Below are 20,575 nucleotides of genomic sequence, written 5' to 3' on the forward strand. Positions count from 1 at the left end.
TTGAGGTGTATAAAGAAATTAGGATACTTTTCTTCACTATTTCTGTGGCTTCTAAAATTTGCAAATGCTTCCAGCAGTAATGTCAATATGATTAAGATATTTTCATAGACAGAAGAAATGACTGTTGAAATGTGATTTCTTCATATACAGTTGTCTTAAGAAACTTAGGGTGTCTGAGAGTGGCTTGAAAATTAGAATAACTAAAATGTGAGGATCACATAGGCGAGACACTGTGCCCTTAGAATGATCCTTTGAGGAACATTTGAGTTGATTTTATGTGTCTATGTATGTGATGCTGTGGATTGAACACAGGCTAGCCTAAAGCTCTACCACTGAGCTATATCCCCAATCCTAGTGGTGGATTTTGAAAGAAATAACATTAAATGTAGTTGTTCTTTGAGTAATAGCAGTGACTTTGTGTTGAGTTAGCATGGAAACTATTTGCTACCTCTTATAAAATGATAATTTTCCAGTGTAATTATTATCTAGTCTCCTGAGACTATATATCATTTTTAGATTGGTTAAGTCGGGTAAAGCTTAGCACTATTAAGAATTTAGTTATTTAGGTGACTTATTTTGTCTTTTATTTCTCTGCTTAGTTGTGTGTATTTTACACCATTCAAACAAAGGTAATCTTAATAGACTTGCAATACATTCATGCATTTAATGCCATGCAGAGATTTTTTTCCCAGATGCCAATGTTCATGAGTACATTGTCTTTGAAAAAAATTTACTATACTAGTAACTTTCCCCTAAGAGAAAAAAAGTTACTTGTAGTATCCTTCACAAGTTTTAGATCATGGTTAAATTTTTTTTTCCATAAATATGGTATGTGAACCCATTTATTTATTTATTTATTGGTTGTTCAAAACCTTACAAAGCTCTTAACATATCATATTTCAAACATTAGTTTCAAGTGAGTTATGAACTCCCATTTTTACCCCAAATACAGATTGCAGAATCACATCGGTTACACATTCACATTTTTACATAATGCCATACTAGTGACTGTTGTATTCTGCTACCTTTCCTATCCTCTACTATCCCCCTCCCCCCCCATCTTCTCTTTCTATCCCATCTACTGTAGAGACCCTCATTGTTATAAAAAACTACATAAAAGAGGTTGTGAGGGGAATTGGAAGAAAAAATAAGGAGAGAAGAGAAATAATTTTTTTTTAATTTATTTGTTTTAGTTTTTGTATAGTACTTGGGATTGAACCCTGGGCTTCCTACATGATAGGCAATTCAGCTAACATGGATCTACACCTCCAGCCCTGAAGTTATATTTTTAAAGGTGCAAAGAAATAGCACACTTGTGGCCCTAGGAATCACTTATACAATTGAGCATCACTCATTTGAGGACAAATGCCTATCAGTGTACTTGATTGAGAAAAAATTGTCCCTTTTACTTTTCTCACATAATTTGATGGTCCTATTAACCACAACACTATTTTTATAATGGAAGCTGTAAACTGCCAATACTTTAGGACAAAGATAGTTGAAGAGGTTCTGTACAGGAAGAGTTTATGGATTTGACTTCTTCCTTATTTACTCATGTAAGGTTTTTACATTGTTTTCTGTGCTGGCTTCTTTGGAAGGTGTACTGATAGAGATTATGGATAGGTAAAGCCACTCCTGAGCATTACTACTCCTTAGAGTTTTTCAGTTTTTTTAAGTCCCTGTGACCATTTGAATTAAAATGTGACCTGAGGAATTCAAAAGTAAACATTATGTTGAAACAAAACAAACAGTATTTCAAAAATGGGGAAGGAGAGAAGGCTAAATTAATCAAAAGACCATCACTTTGAGGCTCAAAACACACACACACACACACACACACACACACACACACACAATGCTACTGTTTTTATTTTATTTATTTATTTTTGAGACAGAGTCTTGCTAAGTTGATGAGGCTGATTTTGAACTTGAAATGGCTACCTGTTTATCAATTAAGTTACCTTAGGTACTTTAAAGCATTTTCAATGAATTAAAGAAATTTTTGCATATTTTAGAAGAAATCTTTATCTTCCTTTTTTCTCACTTAGTCCAAATTAGTGAGATTTTATTATATATTTAATTCCATTGTGCTGTAGGTATCTGGTAAAGGAGTAATTAATGTTACACATTAGGTAAGAAGCAGCAATTGATTTTTGTTTCTATTTGGCTTATCTTTTCTGCTTAAGTGCTGATATTTAATTTGTAGGAAAACCTCTAAACAGGTCTATATTTTTATGTTTATCATCTTCCCTGAACTAATGAAATAAACACATTTATTGATTTCAGAATGAGTTTTATTAATGTAGTTAATATGCCTTACTAATGTTATTTCATGTACTCGGATTAGTACCATTAATTTTATGAATCAACATTTTTCTTTCAGTTCAAAAAAATACAGAACCTTCAGAAATAAAGAAGAGTATACCTGCAAAGAAGAAACTGAAAGAATTAAGAGTTTTGGATCCGAAAACAGCTCAGAATCTGTGTATGTAGTATCTTCCACTTAGGGGGTGGTTGTGGTGATGGTGAGGGGTTGCCAAATGTATTTAAACAAAGTTGTAATTTTTTGAACAATATTAGTATAGATGGAAACAAAATTCTGTAGGTGGACATGGTGGCACACACCTTTAATCATAGAGACTTTGGAGGCTGATTGCAGGAGGATCATAAGTTCAGAGCCAGCCTCTGCAAATTATCCAGGCCCTAAACAATTTAGTGAGACACTGTCTCAAAATACAAAATAAAAACAGAAAGGGCTGGGGATGTGGCTCAATGGTTAAGCGCTACTGGGATAAATCCTTGGAATAAAAAGAAAGTACTAAACAAATAAAAGTAAAAAAAAAAAAAGGAAAAGAAACAAACTTCTGTGTAATTATGATTTGGGTTGCCTTTTTGTCACTTAGCCACTATAAATAAAAATCACAATTTAGCCTTGTTCTGGAAAGTACTGTTAATAAAACCTTCTTAGTGAATCTTGTCAAACAAGTTGAAAAAAAAAGAGTATTAGGTGTTTTTTTTCCCCCTTTTGCTTGAGTCTGGCATTTATAATTTTAGAGTATTCACATTGTTCCCATTCTGCAAAAGTCCTTTTACTTCTATCCTTTGCATTTGAGTAATTGCAAGGCCAGCTAGTTAAAATTTTAACTCTTGCACTTTAAGAGAGGTTACTGACAATTAGGGATATAGTTCAGTGGTAGAGTTCCTGCCTAGAAAGTGCCAGGCCCTGGGTTATATCCTCAGCACATCAAAGAAATGACAAAAATGGTAACAAAAAACAAGAAGAAATGAAGAATAAGAAAGCCCAGACTGATTACTGAACCTTGAAATCGTTACCAAACCTGTCAGCCATTGCTACAGTAGATGGACAGTTAAACTCATCTTCATTTAAGTAGCCCTTAAGTTTTATTTTGTTGTACTCTCCCCACTGTGTTGAATTCAGAATATTTTTTGTCAGTATAGTAGACTGTTGAGATTCCAATTGTGCTAAAACACTATGCATGAGAAATTTCAACACATCAAGCGTTTCTAATTGCTCAAAGAATACCATGGGAATTTATTTTGTTAAAGAATGTGCTATAGAGAATCAGATTAAAATAAACAACTCATCATTCTTTTGTCAGTAGGAATGTAGCTGTCAAAAAAGCAGTGTACTAATAGCTGTTTTGAATTTGTACATTGCTTACCCGATCATACATTTTCTTTATAAATTTGATGTTCAGTACTTTTTTAAAAAATACAATATGATCTCAATTGCTTGTTGACATCTGTCAGAATTATGTACTTAGATTTTGGAGATCTCCTTTGCTTTTTATGTGTAGGTAATCATTTGCGTAGACAGGATTCATTTTTCTTTTAGTACCTAAAAAGTCATATAGACCGTTTCATGAAAAATAAATCCTATAAAACATAATATTGATTAAAAAAGAGAAAATCTTAGGTTCCAGTGATAAGAACACATCTATCTATATTCTTTGAAAAATATATTTAATGGAGATTAAATCGAATGTGTTGGAAAATACTTTCTTAGTAATTATAAGCTATTCTAGGTATAATTTGTTGAACTATTCCAACATGACATAAAATTTATGTAATTCAGTCAATGTTGACAGGTGAAATAATGACTTAATGCATAAAGCAACTAACAGTACACCACATGAGTGTCAGCGGGAATGCAGGGTACTTTGATGACTCAGGCACTTAAAATTTTTTCTTGTGTGGGAGAACTGCTAAGTACAGTAGTTCTTCCCTCTCTGCGTGGGATATGTTCCAAGATCTCCCATGGGAGCAAGAACCACTGATAGTACTGAACCCCACATATGCTATTTTTTTTGTTCATATATATTACGTACCTATTATAAAGTTTAATCTGTAAGTTAGGCACAGTAAAATCTCAACTACAATAATAAAATAAAACAATTATAACAATCTGAAATAAGTGTCATGTGAATGTGGTGTCTCTCTCATTTTTCCTTCTTTCTCCAAAAATATCTTATTGGTCCGTGCTCACTCTTTTAGTGATTCTGTACAATGATCCCTAAAGGAAGCACTTTAGAATTTCTCTTTGGCAAATTGAAATTGTCAGAATCACTATTTTTTTTCAGTTTGGGGCCAATTTTAAGTAAAATAAGAACATAAACACTGTGATAACATAATGGTAGATCTTATAACCAAGAAGAGTATTAAATGATGACGGGGCAGGTAGCATATACTTTTTGGATACACTGGAGAAATGGATAATTTATATCACCAGTGAGGCAGAAGTGACACTGTAAAATGTCATTGGGCTTCTCAGAATAGCACATACCTTAAGATTTATAAATTGTTTATATCTGGAACTTTGCTTGTATTATTTTCAGACTGTGGTTCATTGAATGTAAATAAAAAAACTGTTGTGGGGACTACTATAATATTAATTTGATTTTTTTAAAAAAATGGATAATTTACTGTCATTCCTGAAAATTACTGTGTTTTCATGGGTCATTTTATCAGCTCAACTTAACCTGCCTAAAGCATACAGTCAAGAGTGTTGTTAAGCCCTGCATGGGGGGTGCATGTCTGTGATGCTAGTAGCTTGGGAGGCTGAGGCAGGAGGATTGTGAGTTCAAAGCCAGCCTCAGCAACAGTGAGGCACTAAAGCAACTCAGTGGAGACCCTTTCTTTAAATAAAATAGAAAATAGGTGTGGGGATATGGCTCAGTGCTCGAGAGCCCCTGAGTTTAATCCCTGGTACCACACCCCTGCAAAAAAATGCTCTTAGTATTTGTATTTTTTATGTAAATATTCATGATCTATAAACATTAGAGCCTAAGTTAATAGACTATTTTGCCTAGATGGATAGAAACTTATCCATCAAATGGAAACAACTTTTGATTGTTCATAATTCTGTAAATTGGTATGAATGACAGAAGTTTTAATATTTTGAATCTATAAAATGGAAAGGATATAAACCCTACGGCTTTTACATTTATTGCTGTCCTAATGTTAATAAATTCAACATCTATTTTAGCTATCTTCCTGGGATCATATCGCATGCCATATGAAGATATTAAAAACAGCATTCTAGAGGTTAATGAAGACATGCTAAGTGAGGCCTTAATTCAGGTAAGTTGAATATCTTTCTTTTAAAATTTATTTTCACAGATATTTCTGGATTTCCATCTTCTCAATTGAGTTGAAACAGAATAATTCTCTGTTTTAATAATAGTATCAGAAGTATGTACCTGTACTGATTAATAAGAGGAATTATCCCCTACCCTTTAAGACCTAGGTTTTAAATCTCTCTGTTATTTATTATCCACACATCATTTTAAATATAAGCATATGTGTATGTAGGCATATCATTGTCTGTCATTCATTGTACATGAAATTACGTGTCTTTTATCATCGCATTGGCCCCATTAAGTAGTTATTATTAGCATGTTATGGATGAAAATCTAAAAAGTCAAGAGGTTAAATAGCTTGCTCAAAATCAATGGATAAGTGGTAGAGTTACCTTTTTATTGGGCTGTGAACTTACATATTTTGGGGATCATGTCAATTGCTCTATGTGTTTATTATCTCATTGAATCCTCAAGTAATTCTGTGGCAGCAGCTATCCTTCTTTTAGAAAATGGGCAACTGAGGCTTAGAGAAATTGTTGAGTTTCATAATACTCCTTAATTCAGAGTAGTAGACAAGCGATTCAAGACAAGGTCTATCTTGACATGAAATTCATTATATTATTCTGAATAAGTTAAAGCTTTCTAAATCTGTTTCCTTTTCTGACAATATAAGGCCCTTGTAAGAATTAAACCAACTAAAGTGCTTTGTAGTATAAAATAGTATGGAAATATAACATATTATTAGAATTCTTGACGTATCTGGGCCTTTCTAGTTTGATTTCTGGGAATAAGTACTTCAAATATTTGTGCAAGGGCATAGACACATGTTCCCCCCAACCCGGGGACGGTGTTGTTTGTTGTTGTTGTCTTTTGTTTTTGAGCCATACAGTTTGTTTTTATTTTAAGAGGATATCAAGTAGTTTATGCTACATAACTTAAACAATTTAGCTATAACCCCTCTCACTCCCTCTAAATCTCAGAGAACCTGTATTTATAGTTTGAGCAAGCCATGTCTGTATGGAAATTCCTCTATTTGGGTGTGTGGGCCTGCATAATGGTTTACCTCAGGTCCTTTTATCTAGCTACCTACCTACCTACCTACCTACCTACCGGTACTAGGGGTGATTAACCACTGAGCCACATCCCTACCCCTTTTTCTTTATTTTGAGACTCACAAAGTTCTCACTAAGCTGCTTAGGGTGTTACTGAGACTGGCTTTGAACCTGTGATCCTCATTTCTCAGCTTTCCGAGCTGCTGGGAATACAGGTGTGTGCCAACATGGCCCACCAGCTGTTGTTTTAAATTTAGACATTATTTTCTATAGGAGTGAGGGCTAATGAGTATATTTAAGCTCCTTATTACTACAATACGCCTACATCTATAAGGGATACATTTTCATAAGAAATAGCTTTGTTGAAACAATGTAGATAAATACACCACACAGACACGCCTCTCCCCAAAACACACCATTCCCACCTTGGGGAAACAAGCAAGTTCATAGTTCTCTGAGTTGAAATAGGTAGCTGATTATTTTAGTCCTACATTTCTTAGTTCCAGGATTGTTTGCACAATAATCAGAATGAGCAAGGCATTTGGATTAAATGTAATTTAATTTTTCCTCTTTTTTTTCAACTTGAGGATTTAGTTATAAAATATAAGGCAAATAAACTTTTGACTCCTACTCAATAATTGAAGCTTTCAAATCTTCCCTGTATAATCGAATTATACTAAAATAGAACTATATTTTGAAGAAATAACTGACATAGTCGTTATTTTATTCACCAAAATAGTATGCAGTTTTTTTACATACCTTGGTAAATGCAAAAAGTATAAATATGGAGAATGTTGCCATGGTATTTATTTGCCAAGAATATTTAAACAAATCTTTATTATTTTTAAGTCAGATTTTCAACTCTTTAGGGAATGTAAGATAGGAACAGAGGTTCTCACTTATGAATGTCCCTTACATGCAACAACAAGCTTTTAAAATGTATATATTACCCAGGATTTTTGTTTACTATTTCACTTTATTTTATATATTTATATATTTATACACACACATACACACACACACACACACACACACACACACACACACACACTTCTCTTTAAATTGAATAAGCCTGGTCCAGTTGGGAGAAATGGATTCCTTATAGTTTGGAGATAGCAGTAAATTACATCTAAATTCTTGAATTTGCTGGTTTAATCGTGTCTACTCTGCAGTCAAAACTATTGCTTTAAAATCACATTATTATGCTAAAACTTAAATTGTACTCTAAGAAGGTGAGTGAAGGAGAACCAAGTGTAGCTCCTGCCAGGTTACTTTGTACTTCCATATATTTCTTATTTGCTATGCATGGGTTGACTTGGACCTGTCTGATCTCTTCCTATTTCTTAGACTTCCATTCACTTTTCTAAACTTTTATATTTTCATCTCCTTCACATTCTTACATGTTACCCATTTCCTTCTTTGCTACACCAATTTTAAGCCTTTTATTTATTTCATGCTGTATCCATCAGCTTTTCATTGCTGAGACAAAATACCTGACATGAATACCTTAAAAATTTTTAAAAAGATTTCAGGTTATAATTTAAGAGGTTTCATTCCATCATCCACTGGCTCCATTACTGTGGGCCAGAAGTAAGGCAGAACATCATGGTGGAAAGGCATGGCAGATTAAAAACTGCATATCTCATGGTAGCCAGGAAGCAGAGAGAAGGAGAAGAAGGAGCTGGGAAAAGAAATACCCTTCTAGGGCATACCCATATGACCTCCTTCCTCCAACTAGGTCCAACCTCCTAGATTTTGTACCACCTCCCAATAATATCATTAGCTATGAACCCATGAATGGATGAGGTCAGAGATCTCATGATCCATTCACTGCCCAACAGCCTTACCTGTGAACATGGCTGAATGGGGACCATGCCTTTAACACTTGAGCCGGGTGGGGGACATTTTAGATTCAAACTGTAACATGTGATTTCTGTTTACTAGTATTTTCTTTTAAGAGCCTTATATTTCTTGTCAATGCCACATAGTCTCAATTTTTTTCTCATTCCTTACTCCACTCAATCAGAACTCGGTTTTTTCTTCTGCTTACAAGAAGCAAACACTTTAAAATGTAAGATAATATGCATAATCAGAATTTGGCTACTTGGATAAGAGACAAACATTGTGTAACTCACTTGACTTATTAAGGTAAACATTGCTATTATCTAGGTGAACCAAACATCTGAGTATCTTCTGATAAGGAAGATGCTCCTAGGTTGAAACAATTCTATGATTTTCCAGTCCCCAATGAAGAGTGCTTTCTTCATACAGGAAAACAGACTAGAATCACCAGCATCTCTCTGTCTCCCTCCCATCTCACAAATGTTTGCTTCAGTGATGCAGAAGTAACATTAATTTGCCATTCATATGAGCTGTTTACCATTTATGTCTAATTATCATGTAGCACATCGATAATATGTAGCATTAAATATGTATCATCAGATTAACTTTGTTGTAAGTTCTGTTTGATTACAGTGGTAAACTCCATCCATGCATAATCATCGTTTGTTGCTCATGTAGCATGGTTGTCTCCTCATGACAACAAAAACAACAAAAAACAATTAAAGATACATCATTTCCCAGAGACTTGAATTAACTCCAGTATTTTCTCTGCAAGTGTGGGTCAATAGTCATTTCCTTGCTAGGCAACTAATAGATTTTAGTTATTTTGTAGGATAAATGTTTTAAAAATAATTAAAAAACTACTTTTATTTAATCAACAAGATCAAGGTCAAATGTTATGGTTATTAATAAAAAGACTAATTTCTCCTTATTTCAATATACCTAAACTTCAGTGATAAACTGAATTTATCTGTAGAAGAATTGAAATGTCCTAAACTACTTTCAGTAATACATAGAAACATTTAAAAGTACACCATATTCTGAGGTTGTTGAGGAGATTTTAATATATGCAATTATGAATAAATTCCAAATAATGTGTACTAAATTTAGGCGATCCTTAGCATCATTTTCCAGCGTTGAAAAACTGCTTCAGTGTAATTTCATTTGATCTGTTTAGAGAAAAATTCAAGATAGTTATTACATGTGGTATCAGTGGAAAAAGAAATACTTATAGACACATTTACATGTATAACATTGACAAAGAAATTAATCTACCAGTTTCAAAAAAGTGATTCAAGTGTTAAAGGGAAAATATATGTTCTATTAGAGACAATTAGTGCTTGTAAATGAATTTTTTTAATACCTGTATTTATTTATTTATTTTTACATGGTGCTGAGGATCGAACCAAGTGCCATGCACATGCTAAGTGAGCACTCTACTACTGAGCCATAATCACAGCCCCACATAAATGATTCTTAAATGCTCAGGAAATATTGTTTCAGCAGGAACTTTATGCCCATATTCACAAGGCATGTGTAAAATAAAACATGATCCACAAAGAAACTAGTATATTGTTATTGCAGAATTGGGGACCCATGGAGAGAATTCAGAAGATTCAGAACTTGGATGTGAAAAATATTGCATCTTTATTTTTTTGCTTCTAATTAATATTTAGTATTTCATTTAATTAAGAATGTAGGCAACAAACCAAAGTAGTATTAGCAGTACTTCTAACTTTGACACTAATAGAAATAATAAATATTTTCATATTATATTCCAGTGGTGGCAGATATCTTGAAACATTGTTTACACTCATTACCACTTCAGAATTAAAGTACTTATTAGAGCTGCCACTAGATCTTTTTAATGCTTTAATCATGCACATATGTTATTATATCATGACTTATTTTTATAAATATGGTGATAACTGTTTCAATATAAGCAATTTCTGTTATAATCCTATGTACTTTATTTTATTCTGAGAAGAGATTCCAAAGTGAAATAAGTCCATGGCACACAAAAACATGCCAGAAACTGGTACAGTGGCTTATGGAGGGGAACTGTGAGAATGGGCTGTAGCTAAGGTGGTCTTCCTGGAAGAAATGCTCTTGAACTGGACTTTGAAGCAATAGTAGGTTTAGTTAGGAATTAGGAAAAAGAAATGTTGTACAAAAGCTCGAAAAATATAAAGTCTGATATAGTTCAATAGTCATATAGGGTGGTAAAGAGAAAGAACATATAACAAAGTCATAGATTGGTTCAGTTCGTGATGTAGAGCCATAGAGATCACAAAGTAGTGACCTTAAGTCATTCACTCACTCTCTCCAAATACATTTTATTTGGCCTTTATAGTGGTTAAATAATAGAATTTTAATGTCCCACATTCTCCAGATTGCCACAGTTCTCACTGTTCCCTATAGCTTACTCACTTTGACTCATTTTGGGTTTCTATAGCACTCAGACATTGTGGTCCCTGGTAGACACCTTGAATGCCAAGGTGTTGAGTTTGTACATGGTCAAGTTGCATGTTTTGGAAAGTTAATGTAGCTACAGCATATACTAATTGGCTTGATATAAAGAGACTAGATAAATTATTACAATTTAAAGTTTAATTATATTTTCTGACATATCAGGGGCATAGAAAAAGGAAAGGTGACTAAACAAGAAGTAAAAAAAGTCATTGAAAAATCTTTATTTTTTTTATTTTTTTATTTTTTATTTTTTTATTGGTTGTTCACAACATTACATAGCTCTTGACATATCATATTTCATACATTAGATTGAAGTGGGTTATGAACTCCCAATTTTACCCTCATTGAAAAATCTTGGTGATAGAATCTTTTTACCATTGACAACAAAAAGAGGCAAAAAAGGTAGGATAGAAATCCAGAGTAGAGGAGAGAAATTGTACAGATAACATTACATTTGAACATGTAGTGTAAGTCATAATAGAGGTCAGGACTAAGAATAGAGGATTGTTGTCATTTGCAAAGAAGTGATTGTTGGAGTATAAGGGCTAGTGAAATTCTTGAGGCTATTAGGGGGAAAAGGGGGCAAATGGAAGATTAAAAACTGTATTTCTGGAGACCACATGCTTTGATGGAAGGGGTAGTGTTAAGAGATTTCAGGTCATTGCAGACCAGGATGCTATGATGTGTCATAAGTCAATAGAGGGCTTGAGTTTTTAGGTAAATGAGATCCAGGGAAGAAATATCTTTTTTTCAAAAGCTTATTTAAAATTTCTATTTTTTCACTGCTGTGACTAAAAGATCTGACCAGAGCAATTTATGGAAAGAAAATTTTATTTGGGGACTCATAGTTTCAGATATCTTAGTCCAAAGAAAGCCAGCTCTATTTCTTATGGGTCAAAGTGAGGCAGAACATCATGGTAGAGCAAAGCAGTTTACATGATGATCAGGAAATAGACTCTACTACCAGGTACAAATATATACTCTAAAGCCACATCCCCAATTCCCCACCTCTTCCAGACATATCCCACCTGCCTCCAGTTAACACTTAGTTAATCACATCAAGGATTATTTCACTGATTGGTTTAAGGCTCTCACGACTTAATCATTTCCCTTCGGAACACCCTCATATTTTTTCACACATGAGCTTTTCGGGAACACCTCACATACAAACCATAATATTCTGTAAAGTTTAAATCTGACATAACATATCTATCTCTTTACACATTTATCATTTTTCATGGAGAAAACTTCAAAAATCCTTTCCACCCCCCCGCCAAGGATTTTGAAATGGACTGTACAACCCCTGTAGTTCTTTCTTAAAACAATCCACACAATGTATTGGACACTCATATTTTTTAAGCAAATGTTCTGTGTATTCATGGTTTTTTGGTATCCATCTCCCTCATGTTTAAGGGATAAATGCATTCCTGCTGGACAGGGTACTGTCTGATGTCTGATTAGCTGCTCTCTGTCCACTTGCTTCATTTTCTCTATGTCACCCTCTTCCTTCCCTCTCCATTTTATTTTAAATACACTCTATCTTTAGTGAAAAGATAAAATATCTTCAGTAAGACCCCATATTAAATCCAGGTCCAAGATACCTCCTTAATGCCTAGAAACTACTCAAATATTTCCGTTAGCATTCCTCTGTAGTGCATGTATGGGAATATTTCAGCTACCCCCCCCCCATGATTTCCATATATCCTGGTTATATTACTTTTTAAAAACCCAGACAAGTATCCAGGACCATGTTGTATATGACATGTAGAATTTACAGATTGCCACATGATTATGTTTCCCAAATGTGATTTTACATCTCCAAACAGTTTATATGATCTATATAACTTATTCTTTAATCGTGACAGAATGATTAGAGGGAAGCAAAGGTCATGTAATCCATTGCCTGGATTCCAAGCAATGCCACACCTAAGTCATCAAAGATAGATGGGTATCTATTGATTCTGCTGGCAAAAAAAGATTCGTCACTTCCCTCAATTAACCAATTCTAGAGTATAATTATTCTTATAGTCAGGAAGTTCATGCATGTGTAATAGTAGAGCTCGTTTTTGTATCCTCAATCCATCTTTGTAATCATTGATCTATTTACGTGGCTATCGACCATCTGTATTTTATGCAGGCTTGTGAGTCTGCATGTGTTTGTGTGCTTTATAAGGGTTGATGTCTTTAGAAGACTACAAGTATATCAATTAGGACTATAATAGCATTAGTATTGTAGAATTTGAAACATTTTTCTCTTAAATAACAACTGGTATTCACCATGTCCATTTTCATAATTCTTTAGGGAAAATGTTAGCGATGACAGTAACAATCATAAAACATTTCTTTCTTATTTCTCGTCATAGTGGAGTGAATAATTATTTTTGGCAGGCTATTACAATTTGAAAATACTGGTATTACTTTTATCCATGAACTGTCATTCTTTTTCCATCTTTTTGTTTTAATTGGTTAGTTGAATAATTTTTTCAAATACAAGAAATATGTTTCTTGACTGAAGTCCTGTTTGACCCTAATTTACTACTTTCAGTCTATTTTTAAAATCACACCTATTCCAAACAAATGTTTTAGCTCCTTATTTTCATTCTCTCATGTCCATTGTTGATTAATACCAGTATTTCATTTCTCATCAACACTGATGGTTTTATTGTTTATAAAGAAAATAAATTGTAATTTTTAGTAATTCTTTTTTTAAATCATAATAATTTGTAAGAAATATTCTTAAGGTGCAAAAAATTGAGCCTATTATATATGTGTGTGTGTGTGTGTATTTCTTATTAATATTCAAGCCACATGTGGCCTCAAAGATCATATTTTTGTTGTCTTATACACTTTAAGCCATAGTTAAGCTTCATTAAAATTCTGTTTCTTTCATACTATAGATCTATTGAGTTTATTGAACTGAGATCATGATCAGCCTACAGCAGCAGTTCCTTTACAATTGTAGAATTTGGAGACTGTAGGGTTTTGTTGTTGTTGTTGTTTGTTTATTGTTTGGTTTTTTAGATGTACTTTCATAACCATAGATTGGGAAATGGGTATTAAGGTTATGCCATGACAACTACTCTAATTTGAGGCTTCAAGGCTACTTCTAAATGAAAAGCAGTGATCTCTCAATCCAAGAGAACCTAGGGGCAGAGTGTACTCTCCAGTAGCCTCAATAGAATTCATGGAACAAGGTGGAGGACAATGATACTTTGTTTTCTTACTGGATTCATATTCATTTTTTACCACTCTGACACCATTTTATTAAAGTATAAAGTAGTTCATTGGCTCAGCCAAAGTTCATTTTTATAGTGTCTAAATTTGCTTCAAATACAATGATTATCAGGTAGTCATAAATTTAATGAATTGTAACACTTCATAATTAATTATATGTATAAACCCACTTTATATTATGTATTAAGGAAGTAATCAAAACCTTTTAATACTCAAGGAATGAATCATTATATACTATATGTGCTTTGCAAGTTTTTATTATAATTCTATATTTCAATGTAAAGTAGAAATGTATGTAGTCATTGAAACTACTAAAGAAACATGTTTGCAGTATAATTTAATGTAATATAGGATAATTAACATGGTATTGTATAGTTTATCATAATGAAATATAGATTAACCATAATATTACCTTAATTAATCTCTTTAAATGTATTTTAAAGAGACAGGAAGGAATACCCAAGAAAGATTTAACTCCATTTTTGAAGCTCAGTATTCACTGTCTTATGGTATATATTTTTGTATGTCTAATATTGCATAATCGATATATTGAAAAAAAAGTTTGGTGGGTGTTAAAATCTTACACTTAAGGCACATTTTTTGAACACAGGCAGTATGATGTTTTAGCCCCCACTCCTTTTTCTTTTTTTGCGGAGTGATGTCTTGTTCATTCTGAGACATTTAGCAATTTCCTTGGGCATTACCCTCTAGATACCAATAGCAGTCCTCATCACCAATTGTGACAACCCAAAATACCAATGGATTTTGACAGATGTCCCCTGGGGAGCAAACAGTGTTTCCAGTTGTAAACCATTGTCTTAAAATTGCTTTTAAGTATGAAAGGTAGTAAGGTTTTAGAATTTAATAATCTTTTGGTCATCTGCTTCTATTTTCTATATTCATTACAAATTTCATTGACAGAAGTTTGGAACATTTGATTAGTATGGACCAAAATAAAACAAGAAGCCATATCATGCATTTAAAACATCAATTTCCCAGAAATATAAAGTTCTTATGTTTAGTTCTGATTCTGACAGAATGCATTCTCATGAAGCTTCAAATACCTCTTGTCAACATTGCTTTAAATTACAGGTCATGTTATTTTTCATCTGTGAATACAGATAACCATATTACTTGTGAATTGGCTCATTTCCCTTCATCACATAGTAGGTGTCTTTTGATTTATATTTATAGCTTAATTTTGTTGAACTCTTCACTTTATGCTATTTTAAAAAGTATTTATTGGGCTGGGGCTGAGCTCAGTGATGGCGTGCTCGCCTCACATATGGAAGGCACTGGGTTCAATCCTCAGTACCACATAAAAATAAAATAAAGGTATTGTGTCCATCTACAACTAAAAATAATATTTAAAATGTATTTTTAAAATGTCATATAAGTCATTCAAATAATATCACACAGCGAGTCTTGGATCATAGCTCAATGCACAGTTTATTTTTTTTTTCTAAACCTCTTTCTTTGTTTGACTAACCAGTGTTTTTACTTCTGTGGTATGCAGGTGGGTGAGTGAGTTGAACTAACTGTAGGAAAAGAGTAAAATGTAGCCACAGGGATGGGGTTGTGGCTCAGTGATAGAGTGCTGGCTTAGCACATGTGAGGCACTGGGTTGAGCCTCAGCAACACATAAAAACAAACAAATAAATGTATTGTGTCCTACTACAACTAAAAAAATATATATTTTAACAAAGTAGCCACAAAATGAAGTTAAACAGCTCATGCAGTGTCTATCATCGGAAATTGGAGTAGGAATTAAATTATCCTTTAAAATTTCTTCTTCTAGTGGACTGGGGATACAACTCAACTGTATGCTTGCCTTGTGCTTACAAAGTCCAGGGTTCAGTCCACAGCACCATACACCCCCCAAAAAAGTCTTCTTCCAGGACTGGAGATGTAACTCAGTTGTAGAGTATTTTCTTAGCATGTATGAGGCTCCCTGTGTTGAATGCCCCAGTACAGCAGAAAAAAACAATAGTCTTTTACATTAGAAGACATGAATTCATTGACATTATTGTTTGTGTTGTGAAGTATGTGATACACACACACACACACACACACATACACACACACACACACACACAGGAGGTACCAAGAAATAAAGACTTAATTTTACTTAATACCATGTAAGATGCACTGGATCCTATCTATCTATATCTATATCTATATCTATCTATCTATCTATATATTTTTTTTTTAAAGAGAGAGAGAGAGAGAATTTTTAATATTTATTTATTTATTTTAGTTTTCGACGGGCACAACATCTTTGTTTGTATGTGGTGCTGAGGATCCAACCCCTGGGCCGCACGCATGCCAGGCGAGCGCGCTACCGCTTGAGCCACATCCCCAGCCCATCCTATCTATATTAATAATAACATTTTAATAAAATGAAAGTGTAGTTCAACTACTTAATAAGTCCATTGTTTATTTTGTCCCATTTGAAGGATTCAAGATGACAGAATTATTCATTGTAATACAATCTTTCAGCTTTGTGCAAAAATTAAGAGTAAATATTTGGGTTTTCACTTTATAATTTTTCTTCAGTATATGTAGCTCTGTACAGTTGAGAAATTATTTATTTCTCAGGAAAAGCATATAAGGTGTTTGCTTCTCTAACTTGAGTACTAAGACTAATTGCCATATTATCTCCTTGGATTTTCTATTCTTCATTGGTTTATACTTAAAATACCATTTTCAATGTAGTGGTCAAAAAAATTGTGCTTCATTCACTTATTCTCTATATGACTTTCAAATTTTATTCTTTTAGTCTTAAACGTTTTAGCATAGATGGAGCCAAAATATAGTCTTACAAATTGGATTATTAGGAAAATTAAGTAAATGCATATGTTAAAACCTTTGCAAGCTGTAAAATGCTAAACAAATGCAAGTATTGGTCAGTCTCTTTGATATATATTTAGCCCTAACTCCTCATGTTTTCTAACCATTTATCTAAAGATAATATTAACTGTCTACTTGAACATTCAGTTATCACTTGAAAGAGTATCCTCAAATTCATATTCTTGTTTCTTTTCCCAAATAAAGACCTTCCTTTCTTCAGTCTCCTATGTCATTATCCCCACTCTCTGAGACTCAGCTGCTTGATGTGATTTAGCCAAGGGAATATCTGTGGTCTCTATTTATCTAAGTTACTGTGAATAATATGTTTAGCATATTAGATTCAATGAGAATAGCAATGAGGTTCAATTTTTATAAGTTATATATTGTATATCATTCTAAAAACAAAATCATGGCTACTTTGAGTTGAAGATATTTTCTGTTGATGATGAGCATCATTATGTTATTGACTGCCCTAAATCAATGCAGAACATTTGAAATTCTGTGAGGAACAGGCACCAAACTGATGCATATAATGTGAATGTATACATCCTCTTTGCATAGGAAAAGTGACAGGTCTAGGTAAGGGTTGTATGTACTTAAAGGGCAATTGATGTGGATGTTTATCAGGCATTTCTTTAGATACTGAACATATGGACTTATGCTCAGGTCTCCTCAGAAGGCCCAACAAGTCAAGTGTAATCAAGAGGACAGGCTTTCAGAGGATGAATGACTAGTTGATGACTGAGTGAGCAGTCCCATAGGAGTGACTACTTGGAGTGGGACTACATATAAAATAAAACTGAGATTTCACAAAATGATTAATTTTATTTTTTTTTTAATTTTTTCATTTTTTTTGTAATTGTAGATGGACAGAATTCCTTTATTTTTATGTGCCTCACACATGCTAAGCAAGTGCTCTGCCACTGAACTACAGCCCCAGCCCCATGATTAACTTTCTTAACCAAATAAAATCAATCATGGAAAAAGAAATATATTTGGTCACCCTATATTGGTACACTGACTTTTCTTTGTTAATTAATAATCATTTCTTTTGTGGAATTCAGCATTGGTATATATATTCTAAATCCTCTCTACATATAATCCCTGTTCCTTTGCATTTGATGGTAGTGTTGGTACAGTGAGCTTGGTGAATGTTTGTAAATAAACATGAACACATATTTCCAGTTGGGCAAACAATCAATTTTTGAGGATTACGGTGAAGAGTATTATTGTTATTATATCTGTTAGAAACTCAGTGCCCCAGGCCAAATACACTTTTATGGGTTATTTTCATAGATAATTTGAACACTGCTTTTAGAGGGAAATATTTCAAGCAAAATTAGGTTTGTAATTTAGTGTAGAATTTTTTTTCCAATTTCTGTCTGACTAGCTCCCCTCAGTTCATGTTACAAATGAATTCCTAGGACTAATACTTGTTCAAGATCATCCAATGTGTCTTACCTCACTATTTTAAAACTCAGTTGACAATTCTCCTTGTGAAAACATACGAGATATTTAGAAAGGGTTCACAAAAAACAATAATTATCATTTTTAAATATATTTAACTTGTTAATAGACCTTTATTTTATTCATTTATTTATATGTAGTGCTGAGAATGGAACCCAGTGCCTCATACATGCTAGGCAAATGCTCTACCACTGAGCCACAACCCCAGCCCGTAATTATTTTTCCTCCCCCCCCCCAAAAAAAAATGCTGGCTTAAATTTAAGTGAGTTTAAGTCTTGGGGATTATAATTTAATCTTCATATGTAAAGGAAACTGAGGAGCGAGGATATACCTTGCAAATGTGAAGGGTCATTATCTGATAGATGACAAAAAAATGTTCCGGACTGCCTTGTCAACAGAAAATTATATTGAGTTGGATCAGATGAATAGAAAGCTAAGGCCCACAGTATAAAATTTTAAGGAAACAATGTGGACTTTCCTAAAGTGTTAGAATATTTTTGAGAATAGAAAGTTCAACTAAGTTTTACTACAGAGTCATTTGGGTAACTTCTATAGCTTTAAGCTATATGCCTGTAATTCATTGCATAGCATTAATAAAATCTAAACATCTATATCAAAATCTGTGAAGCCCATTGTTTATACTCTGTCCCAAGAAGAATCCACTATTCTGAATCTTCTGCTCCTCATCTTTATTCTTTTCTTTATAATTTTCTTATACATGCATGTATTTACATATATATGTATTTGCATATATATTTACATTTTCCATGTTTAAAACTTTCTATAAATGGAATAATACTGCATATGTATTCAAAACTTTTTTTTCATATTTTTGAGTTTTTTCCTACCATTTTGATATGTGAAACCTGTTAGTTTTCTTTGTGGTTGTTATATAGTTTTCCATTATTTTTATATATGTTCTTTGATTTATTTGCCTTTGTATAAAAGACAAATATAAAAAAATAAAAAATAATAATAATGTGGGCCACTTGTGATAGGATGCATTAGTGAACATGCAAATTGTTCTGAAGTTTGAGTTTTATTGCTATTGTTGTTATTGTTATCATTATTGTAAGTAATACTGCTGGTATAAATAATGTTCCCATGAAGTCTGTATGCATGATCTTGGTAGAAATGCTGACAAACTCCTCTCTATCAGTGGTTCTCAAAGTGTGATAGCTAGACCAGCAGCCTCAACATCACCTTGGAACATGTTAGAAATATAAAATCTCCACCCATACCCATACATACTGATTCAAATTTTGGGGGTAGGGCCCAGAAGTCTGTATTTTTCCCTTCCTTTGACTCTGTGAGACACAAATCGAAACAGGATCTAGTGTCTCAGAATTGCTGTGGAGTACTATATATCTTTAGCATTACTGAATAATGTCAAATTGTTTTCTGAAATTGCTGTACAATTTATCCTGTTGTTACTACATTACAATTCTCATCACTCTAAATTAGTAATTATCAAATCTGGCTGTATGCTAGTATTATTTATGGAACTTGAGGAAAATATAGTTGCCTTGATCACCCCCAAGATCAATTAAATCACCATTTCTTGGAATGGGATCTAGGCACCATTTTTTTTTTAAGCTTCCCATGCTTTTTTATCTGAAGATTGTGATAAACACCAATGATATACATCTTGGGAAACACTTGATACTCTAGAATTTTATATTTTTGTCAGTCTGCTTTATATCTGAAAGAAGAATTTCATTTGTGTGTTCAATAAGTGTTTTCTTGGTTACTACTCAGTTTGAGCACAGTTGAGGACATTTTTGGGCCACTTGTGAGCCATGTGTGTTTTCTCTTCTGTAAATGCTTGCTTTGATTTTTTAAAATTTTTTTCTCATATTGCTTATCTTTTCATGTTGATTTGCAAATGTTATTGATGTATGCATAATAGTTAAGTTATTGATTATGTATTAGAAGTATTTCCCATCTTTTTAATTTATTTACAGTATCTTTCCTGCAAAAATAATATGCTAATTTTAATGTAGTCAAATTCATCAGCTTTTTAAAAGTTTTTTTTTGTTGTTGTTTTTGTTGATGGAC

At 33.1% G+C, this 20,575-nt stretch overlaps 1 protein-coding gene across 15 annotated transcripts in view; it reads left to right on the forward strand.

Annotated features, from left to right (window-relative positions):
* Diaph2 (diaphanous related formin 2) overlaps window positions 1–20,575 on the forward strand; it is an 802,473-nt gene that overhangs the window by 350,366 nt on the left and 431,532 nt on the right. For all 15 annotated transcript variants that reach the window (XR_013431759.1, XR_013431758.1, XR_013431757.1 and 12 more), the window contains 2 exons: window positions 2,384–2,485; window positions 5,507–5,601. Coding sequence is in view for 5 of the 15 variants with exons in the window: in XM_040283678.2 (XP_040139612.1) it covers window positions 2,384–2,485; window positions 5,507–5,601 (197 nt within the window). In the remaining 10 variants the exon portion in view is untranslated. The remainder of the gene's footprint in view (window positions 1–2,383; window positions 2,486–5,506; window positions 5,602–20,575) is intronic.

This window comes from Ictidomys tridecemlineatus, chromosome X (assembly GCF_052094955.1).
Source record: "Ictidomys tridecemlineatus isolate mIctTri1 chromosome X, mIctTri1.hap1, whole genome shotgun sequence".
Lineage (NCBI taxonomy): Eukaryota > Metazoa > Chordata > Mammalia > Rodentia > Sciuridae > Ictidomys > Ictidomys tridecemlineatus.